Raw genomic sequence first — 9662 nt, forward strand, 5'->3', positions numbered from 1 at the left:
ATCGAGAGAGAGAGAGAGAGAGAGAGAGAGAGAGAGAGAGAGAGAGAGAGAGAGAGAGAGAGAGAGAGGGGAGGGGGAGGAGGGGGTAGAAAGAGAGAAAGGGAGAGATGGAGGGAAAGAGACATGGTGACAGAAAGACAGACAGACAGACTGACAGAATTGGCACAAATGGTTTGACGGTTGAGAGAGAAAGAAACAATTTGGGTTATAGTGTAGGGGTGTTTTGTGTGTCAATCTAACATAAAATAATATTTATTTTTATGTACACACCACCAAGCTTAATGAAAAACCTCAGGGACTGAGTTGAGGTCAGGGAAAGTTCAGAGGTCACCTGCAGATAGAGGTGGATAGTGAGCTTGACTCACCCGATAGGTTATCGAAAAAGAAAACGAGGACGTGGTATAAAAGCGAGGGCCACCGAATTTCTCCAAACTGCACGAGTATAGCATACAGCGACGCGAGGGCTCTGTTGGAGGAAGTCGCAGATAATAAGCCGCTGCAGCATTCCTAGACGCTAATCTGTGGTGGCCGTCGGTCCATAACTTTGGTGTTGCCAGTCAAGGATCTGCTGTTCCGTTCTTTGAGATTGGTGATTTTTCGCATAATTTAGCAGGTGAGTTTATTGAAATTTGTTTGAGTAGGCTATCGTGGAGAGAATTATAGTAAGCATACTGTCTTTTTTATGGTAGGCTTATGTTGTATATCTTTCAGCCCAGGGTGGCCCTGACGGGCAGGACCCTAGCCCGCCTCCTAAATTTAAATTGTGGTTGTGGGGGCGTAAAAACTCCTAGCCTAAATAATTTATTTTTAAAAATCGGCATTTGACCAGATGCCATGAATAATGCTATTTTTAACTTTGCTGTTCCATCTCGTGTTGTCTACTGGCTTTGTATATTTTCAACTCATTTATAGGACTGTATTTTTTCTAAGTCAAAGGGAAACCAAATATTTGAAAAGACTCCCCCCCCCCCATCCCCCCAACCAACGTCGTTTCTAACCTTGTTGGGGAAGAGAGGTGACCTATCCACCAGGACACCAGCATTCTCCCTCGTGCCCTCCAGTTGCCCCCCCCCCCCCTCTTCCCCTCCCCTCTAAAAAATGTGCGAAATCGTATGGGATTAACACTCCTTGCAACACTGTCGGGTTATTTCAGGGACGGGACCTCTGAATTTAACGTACATCTCCGATAGGACCGAGCCTAAACGAGGAAAATTCAATGTAAAGTGCTTTACCCAGGTCAGACCGAACTGAACTTCGTATTCGACCCCCACTCTCATTCCTCCCAATCCCGCTATCTAACAGACTCCAGACGCCCTTCTCTGGGCCCTAATGTTATTTTTTTTCACTTAGATTATTTTTTACCGTGAAGCATTGTCTATTTCCACTCTCCCTTTGGCTCCCCCCCCCGCCTCACCAGTTTTTGGTGTTGCGGTTTGGGTACACGCAGAAGACGTGAGTTCGATCCTCCGTGTGGGGAAATTTGTCCCGTTTTTCTATTGGGACATTGCGTTACCTCTCGGGTAAGGTTGGTTCTGCCACGCAGGGTCGAAGCAGCCCGCCCCTTAAACGATTTAGTACTGATGGGAGCGTGAAACCCTGACAATTGCATGGTTTTACCACCTGGTGATCACGAGAAATGTTTTGCCATTATAACGGTGTATCTTGACAAATTATTTACTGCGTATTGTTGCAGGGCGCATAGTTAATCCTAGTTTCCTCCTCTTCCTTTGCTGTATGTCTGCCCACGGGCGTCTGTGGTGTACGGTTAGGCGCTTTGCTGTCACGCGCAAGGGATTCGGAGTTCAGATTCCCGAGTTGGGAGAATTCTTATTGAGTTTCTCTGGTCTTTTTGCATAAATGTTGTATGCCTCTTAGCCCGGGATGACTCTGGCAGGCATGGTCGAAAGTCGAAAGCCTGATTCGTGAATTATATAAGTTGTGGATGGAAACATAAAAAACATGCATTTAAAATATCTCTCCCCACCTTTCTTTTCACCTGCACTTTTCTCCTGTATTTATTAATTGAATGAAATTTGTGTCAGCCCCCCCCTCCCCCCCACCAAAAAAAAAAATCTTAACTAAACCAATCGTTTATCTTATGGCGGCGAAATTTACTCAGCAATTCTATGTAAAGTGGATGTACTATATCTGATACCGGTAAATATTTCTGTTCAAATTTGTACACCAAAAAATCCTTTAAATTTTTCCCAAAACAACCGCATAATCCAATTCCTTAATCGTCATCAACGGGTGTGTGTGGTCAGTTGAGGTGAGGCTGCTCCGTTCTTCATTGATTTTGTTTTACTTTTTTTTAATTGTAAAAACATTTTAGTGTACGAAATTTGCGTTTATGAAGATCGGCGTCTGTGGTGAAGGGCCTACGATGTGGTTAATAAACGACCATCAAATCCCAGTACATAACACTAGTTTGATCATTCTAACGGCGTAGTATCCATAAAATATGTTGATCCAGGTCCAGAACAGCCAATCTGCCAAGACAATTTTTTACGAATTTTGTTTTTCCACAGGTTGTAACCATGTGAGTATATCATCAGTCCAAAGTTCACGGCTAACACAAACAGGTATCCATGCCGAGTCGAAAACGAAATTTGGTCTTGTATTGTGTTCAAAACATGTCTACTGAATTAACTGTAACAGGCTTCATTCACGCCGGTAACTCGGAAAGTCTGAACCAAGTTTTTCTTTTACGACGTTAAAATTAGCTGTGATGCAAAGAGCCCGAGGGCACAGCGATTCCTGAAAGGTGCATTTGCAAATGTCAGGGTCACATGTGGCTCACGGGTCGCGTTCTGGTGGAATGTGAAAGGGCGAACAAATCTCGACTGTTAAAAAAGGTAAAGGTTGAGGGTGGCATTGCTTCTGATTAGGGTTAGAGGTTGTACTCAGTTTAGGGACAACTTGGGACGGATACTTTTTTTCTGTTTTAGCAGCTATGTTTTATTAATCAATCGTCTTCCTCAGACCAAAACCTGTTCCAAGATGTCTGAAGCTGAAACAGTCAACGTTGAGGCACAACCTGAAATCATGCCCAGTCCCAAAAAAGAAAAGCAAGCTGCAAATGAAGAAAATAAAGGTAAGGACAGTGGCCTGGTTGTGTAAATGTTATTTCTTTTCTAAGAACCCAAAAAGAAACTACAATAGCCCATCTGCTAAGCTTCTCAAACTTTTTATCCAGTGTAACTTTGCCGGGGTGTTGTATCTCTCTCAGCCTCGAAGAAAAACAAATGCTATGTTTTACTATTTGGCCTCGCTGAATGTTTTGTATTCTAAAATTATGGATGTCATGTTCTTGGTATTAAGTTTGTATCTTACTCAACTTTACAATAGATGACTTACAATTTTATGACTCGTTTTTTTCTTAGACGAAGCGCCTATGATAACTTTTTTCGACCTGCTTAATTTTATATTTCAGTTTAAGCATTTATTGTATTCTCTCAAACTTCAAACCTCTTTCGGATTCCAACTGGGTTTTTTTCCTTCTAATTCGTAGAAAATGGAAACGCTCCATCAGAGGTAAAAGAACAGCTTTCCAAAGAGTCAGTAGAATCTGCTAACGGAGAACAGGAAAAACCCACAGAGCCGATGCCAGCTGAATCCAGTGAATCTGCCCCAGAATCTGCAGAATCTACCACGAAATCGACAGAATCCGCCCCTGAATCTGCAGAATCGGCCCCACCAGCAGAATCGGCCCCTGAATCTGCAGAATCGGCCCCTGAATCTGCAGAATCGGCCCCTGAATCTGCAGAATCGGCCCCACCAGCAGAATCGGCCCCACCAGCAGAATCGGCCCCTGAATCTGCAGAATCGACCCCTGAATCTGCAGAATCGACCCCTGAATCTGCAGAATCGGCCCCTGAATCTGCAGAATCGGCCCCACCAGCAGAATCGGCCCCACCAGCAGAATCGGCCCCTGAATCTGCAGAATCGGCCCCTGGATCTGCAGAATCGGCCCCTGGATCTGCAGAATCGGCCCCTGGATCTGCAGAATTGGCCCCTGGATCTGCAGAATCGGCCCCACCAGCAGAATCGGCCCCTGAATCTGCAGAATCGGCCCCTGAATCTGCAGAATCGGCCCCACCAGCAGAATCTGCCCCTGAATCTGCAGAATCGGCCCCACCAGCAGAATCCGCCGCCCCTGAATCTGCAGATTCGGCCCCACCAGCAGAATCTGCCCCACCAGCAGAATCTGCCCCTGAATCTGCAGAATCGGCCCCACCAGCAGATTCCGCCGCCCCTGAATCTGCAGAATCGGCCCCACCAGCAGAATCCGCCGCCCCTGAATCTGCAGAATCGGCCCCACCAGCAGAATCCGCCGCCCCTGAATCTGCAGAATCGGCCCCACCAGCAGAATCTGCCCCTGAATCTGCAGAATCGGCCCCACCAGCAGAATCTGCCCCTGAATCTGCAGAATCGGCCCCACCAGCAGAATCTGCCCCCGAATCTTCAGAATCGGCCCCACCAGCAGAATCTGCCCCCGAATCTTCAGAATCGGCCCCACCAGCAGAATCTGCCCCACCAGCAGAATCCGCCCCTGAATCTGCAGAATCGGCCCCACCAGCAGAATCCGCCGCCCCTGAATCTGCAGAATCGGCCCCACCAGCAGAATCGGCCCCTGAATCTGCAGAGCGTACTGTGGAGTCGGCACCAGCCGAGCCCAAGTCATGAAGTATTTCATCATTAACTGAGGGTAGCCATCTGCTATCAACTGATAGTCGACGAAAAGAAGCGCCTCTATTTATCAAGGATATTTATATTGTGACTTGAAGCTTGTGTATTTACTATTTATTTACTCTAACACATGGCTTTGTTCCCCCTAAAGAAAAAATGCTTTATTAAAAGAAAGCAAAATATATACATTTGTGATTGACTTCCTTTATCCAGATAAGGTCCTATATGATTTCCTGGCTTGTGTATACCGGTATTTCCAAAAAGAAAATATCAATAACAAAATTAGAATATTGAAAAGTTACTTGTATCGAGGAAAGCAAACCCTTCCTTAGCTTTTCCAAACTCTAATTGTTGGCATACAATGATATTGAAAAGGTGTTTACACCGTAGCCTACTTTGAAAGAAAGGGGCTTTAGACAGTCTTGCTGAACCAAAAGCAACAAACGACGGTCTGAAAAGTCTGTCGAGCAATCAGCAGCATCCCAATAATCCCCCCTAAAGGTCCAAACGCAAATAATCATTTTGTACTTTGTACGGAGTTAGTTTCCAACTATTATGTTGTCGCTGTCCATTTATGTTGCGTTCAGCATTGACAAAACGTCTGCATGTACGGATAGTTATAGTATCAGAAGCTTTTTTCTGGCGTACCAAGGCATGAAATCCCAAACTTAATATTAAATCTTTAATGGCCCTCCTGTGTCTATAACCCGAGCTAAAAATGTGCACTTTATTTGATCGAACTCCTGACTATAATTACGATTATGATGAGATGGCGTAGCCGAACGTTTTGAAGGTGTGTGGTTCCTTCCTTTCATTTATTGTCACCTCTCCCCTTTTCTTTGTATGTTGCTCTGTTACACCGAGGCGGGTGGTGGTTGGAGTGCGCCTCTTGGTAGGTCCTACTTTACTTTCCCTCTCTTTCTGTCTGTCCAACTTTTTCCCAATACTAAATAACCATTGTGTCGATGTGCTTCTCTTTACTCAGACACCAACAAACAAATAAATATAACAATAAATAAATAAAAGTTACACAATGTTCGGTATGTTTTTGTTGTATGGCCTGTCCGTTGCAAATGCCATCTCTTGCTAAAACGAAAGTCTTACCTTCGTATCATTCATGTGGGTACTTTGTGATCTGTCCCTATATATTTAGTGTTCCATTACCCCTTATCCTTTCCTGCAAGAGCTAGCTGTACCACTACCAGTCTCATTCTGCACCTCTCTTGGCATTAGACACACCTTCAGCGTCATTCATGTCTAGGGGAAAACAAAGCCCTGGCCGTTTGGAGGGCGCCACAGGAAGGTCCTGCTTCCTTAATTTCCCTGTTTCTGTCTACCCTTTTCCAAGCACTAAATAACTGTGTCGATGTGCTTCTCTTTTCCCAAACAAGAAGGACTAAGCCAAATTTTAAACGGGCCAAAGCAAAATTATATTTTCTGTCGTGTTCGGCGTTTATGGTAAAAGTCAGGAGCGCCCACCTAAAGAAATGAAGTACATGTTTAAGATTAAGACGCAAAGCGAATGAGCTCAAAGTGCGGAGTGACCTAGGAAAAACTTGGGTCACCGGCATCGCAACCCACCTTGGCAGCAATTGGCTTGAAATTAGACTGAACATGCATATGGCACGGTTGGCTGTTCTCATCTTGTCTCGTCAGTCTGTTCCGAGGATCACACTAGAATTAAAACCTATATCGCCACTGGCAAGTATAGATAAGAGTTTGTTAGCATCACTTTTTCAAGGCGTAGGTTACAACACAACTTGATCTACCAAACGTTGACAAGTACAAGAGGGACCTGAATTGTGTGAGCACATCGACACGTTAATAGTCATTTGAAGAGGAGGGGAAAGATAGGATGGAATCAACAGAACCGAGTGAAAGAAAAGACACGGGGCCTGCCAGTGGCGCCCTCCAACCACCCACTTGTTTTTCTTGTCAGATGACGTGACAGTAACCACTCTTTATTTACAGCTCGTATCTCGCTTTACTGCCAGATGTTGGGGTTTCTAAAGTTCTTTTCAATACGTTTGACTTCAGACTTTGAAAGCGTAAGTGCTTGTTAAATCGATATCAACGTCTTCCTTTTTAATTAGATCTAGCCTACCAGTCAATGTATTACACTTATTTCAACTTCGGTATCCCAATACAATATTATGGCCTTTGGCATGCTCACGAAACTAAGTACTCAACTATTTGGTTTTTGTAGCACTTATTTCTCGGTAGTCGGTAACTTCATTTCTGTCCTGCGTTTTCCTTTTCAATGTATCTGTATATACTATAGCCTTCCCTGGACAGTCGATCAGCGTCATTTATACTTTAAAATAAAGACCCCCCCCCCCCCTCTTTTTTGTAGGTGTCTTTTTACGTTCACGTTGACGCAATTTAGTTAATTAAGGAGGCAAGCTTCCGGCCATACCTGCCGGGGACAACCCGGGCTGAGAGGGATACATGCCATCAGTAAAGACAGATACTCGAAAAATCCTCCCCATTTTGGAATCTACTCGGATCTACGACGTGCGACAGCGAAGCGCCTAACGACTACATCACAGACACCGGTACAATAGGTGTGCAGAGCAACCATTCGTCTTAGTCTTATGGGTTTGAGTGTCTGCTTGAGACGCTCTCTTCTTTCTTGTGTTAAAATGAAAGAGAATAATAGTTTGTGGTTGAGTTAAGACCAATCACAGCTTGCTCACCGCATAAAGGGAAAAAAACAACTTTTTTTTGGGCAAATCTTTCTAAGAACCAAGTTTTCCCCAGCGGGCGGTATTGACTTTCCGCTCACGATCTCGACCAAAAATGTATTTTCAGAGGTGCGCACATATTTTTTATTCGTTCAGTCCTGTGGGTATTTCCACGAGACCCCAATGGTTGTTTGTCGTCGATGGAATGTGAAGAATTCTGCTTAAAAAGTGGCTTCGACTTTTGAGACTCCAATAGTGTTGCATCAGCCATAACGCAGCCTTTGTACCTGTTCGTAACTGAACGAGAAGACAACGGCTGAGGTTTGAACCTAAACAATCAGTATCAGTCCCATCTATACTTTTCATGCTGATCTTCCAAAAGGGGAGTTTCTCAAGAGGGGTGGTTTGGGTGTGTGTGTGTGTGGGGGGGGGGGGGGTGTCATGATTTACCTTCAGAATTATACAGCGCTGTCCAAACGAGTGCCCACTTTGGCACCTGGATGGAAGCAAAAAATTTTCTTCCGCACATTATGTAGTTCCAAAAGAGGCATAAAATAAAGCATGTCGCTCCCCGGGTGATCCCCACTGCCTACCAAATTAATTAACAAATCGCCCACCTGCGAGCGATATCGCTTAGGTTGGCAGGCACTGCTGTAGACGAACATAATATACTAGCTCACGCACGAATTGTTCTTTTTGTAATTGAACCGTTCATCATCTAATTTTCATCAACATTCACCTCTGTCTCACTGGTATAGGCCGCCAAGATGACCTCTCCGCTGGTCTCTGTTCTGGGCGATCTTTTCCACCTCCAGCCAGCTATATGTCTTAGATCTGCCTCTCGATCTCGCTCCAAGATGGATCTCGGTCCTCCTCTCTGTCTCTTCAAGTCACGCTGTGAGCTGGCTTCCTGAGTGGGTGTCATCTTTTTTTTAAAGAGATGCGAACTGAAACGTAAAAAGTTGAGTTGTCTCGCAATACTGTGATGTCCCTGTTCTATACTTGAATGTTGACAACCTCTCGTTCAAGTCAACCGACAGGGTCAAAGCTTTAGCCAAAATAACAAAATTCTATTGTCTCTACTGCCTCCAGTGCAGAAGCCATACAAAATCTGTTTTTATGTAGGTCTAACCTTAAAAGAGAAAACAGCCTCACTGCATGTCCCGAAAGAATCAGAACTTATTTTGACCAAACGATTCAAATATTCAATATCACTTTTCAAGTGCACGCAAAAATATTCCGTTACATTAGACTGTTTTGCACGGCTGCATCGCAAAGCAGAGTAAAAACGTTATAGCCGTACAGTACACAAGGTGTTGCGCTTGGAACGTTTTGGCACTGGGTTCCCGACTTGCTCGGTTGAGCAGCTTGATTTGTCACTGAGTAACGTCAGCAGCTGCAGTGAAGTGATTACGAACTTGATCTTCCACGCCAAAGTTCGAGGTTTGAATATTTCTTTTCTTCTGTTTTGGTGTTTTACGGCATTTGCAACTACATAAGGTCTTATGAGGGATCAGGACACATTAAACATTTTTAGTTAGTAGGAACTTTTGAATTTTGCCTGGTTGGCGGATGAAGCCTACTCTTATCGATTTTAGACCACCAAAGGATCTTTAACGTGCGCAACTTGCACACGGACCTCCGAGATTTTTCGCCGTTGTCCGAGGCTAGATGTCGATCTTTCCTACCATAAGATCAGGGGTGTGGCAGAAAGACAACAGTAGGAAGGAGCCAAGGAGTAGCAGTAGAAAGGCTGCAGAAAGAGTCAGGAGCCTGAAGAAGGGGCAAAGAAGGTGAGGGGGGTGGGGGCAGAAAGTGGAGACGAAAGCAGACGACAGAACATTGCTAGAGAGCAGGAAAGGAAGCGAAAGGACACTATTTTAGAGCAGAAAATTTTGTGGTCACTACCCGGATTCGAGCCCGGGACCTATTGAATAGGAGTAGAACATCTTAATCTCTAGGTCACGAGGGCCCCCCCGGCTTGAATCTGAGAGGGCGGAATTGATTTTCTCGACTGTCCTAGAATATCACCCGTCTCACGCAAGTGTCCCGTTGCGAGGCCAAGAGTTTCGTCATCGAAATGAACGATATTTTCTCTTGTTGAAAAAGTAACAACATTCAGAGGCAACAATTATAACGATATTACAATTAAATGACGCGTAAAATTCACAAGATTCCGAGAGGACCAGGTGACATTTTTCTTGGCTGGCCTGTAATGCTCTGGCGAAATGTGGCCGTCGGACCAATATGTCGAAGGGAAGGATTTTTTTCCCTTTTATGGGCGCGGGG

At 44.7% G+C, this 9662-nt stretch overlaps 1 protein-coding gene across 3 annotated transcripts; it reads left to right on the forward strand.

Moving 5' to 3' along the window:
* Nucleotides 1–418: 418 nt before the first annotated feature.
* Nucleotides 419–4873, forward strand: LOC101863942 (fibrous sheath CABYR-binding protein). Of its 3 annotated transcripts, none has more exons than XM_035969363.1 (4): nucleotides 419–613; nucleotides 2983–3094; nucleotides 3512–3918; nucleotides 4024–4873. In XM_035969363.1, the coding sequence occupies exons 2-4, from the start codon at nucleotides 3001–3003 to the stop codon at nucleotides 4684–4686; spliced, it is 1164 nt and encodes a 387-aa protein (XP_035825256.1). In that variant the 5' UTR covers nucleotides 419–613; nucleotides 2983–3000; the 3' UTR covers nucleotides 4687–4873. The 3 variants fall into 3 exon arrangements, with proteins under 3 accessions (XP_035825256.1, XP_035825251.1, XP_005089637.1); XM_035969358.1 differs by having other exon boundaries at nucleotides 3512–3798; nucleotides 3883–4873; XM_005089580.1 differs by having other exon boundaries at nucleotides 3512–4873.
* Nucleotides 4874–9662: the final 4789 nt, after the last annotated feature.

The sequence above is a fragment of the Aplysia californica genome, unplaced genomic scaffold, assembly GCF_000002075.1.
Source record: "Aplysia californica isolate F4 #8 unplaced genomic scaffold, AplCal3.0 scaffold00007, whole genome shotgun sequence".
NCBI classification, from domain to species: Eukaryota; Metazoa; Mollusca; class Gastropoda; order Aplysiida; family Aplysiidae; genus Aplysia; species Aplysia californica.

What these genes read in the sequence shown, in the direction of transcription:
- LOC101863942 (XM_005089580.1), top strand. Translation starts at nt 3,001, where the DNA reads ATGTCTGAAGCTGAAACAGTCAACGTTGAGGCACAACCTGAAATCATG. An exon ending in TGCAAATGAAGAAAATAAAG is followed by an intron (nt 3,095 to 3,511) that starts GTAAGGACAGTG and finishes TCTAATTCGTAG; the next exon opens with AAAATGGAAACGCTCCATCA.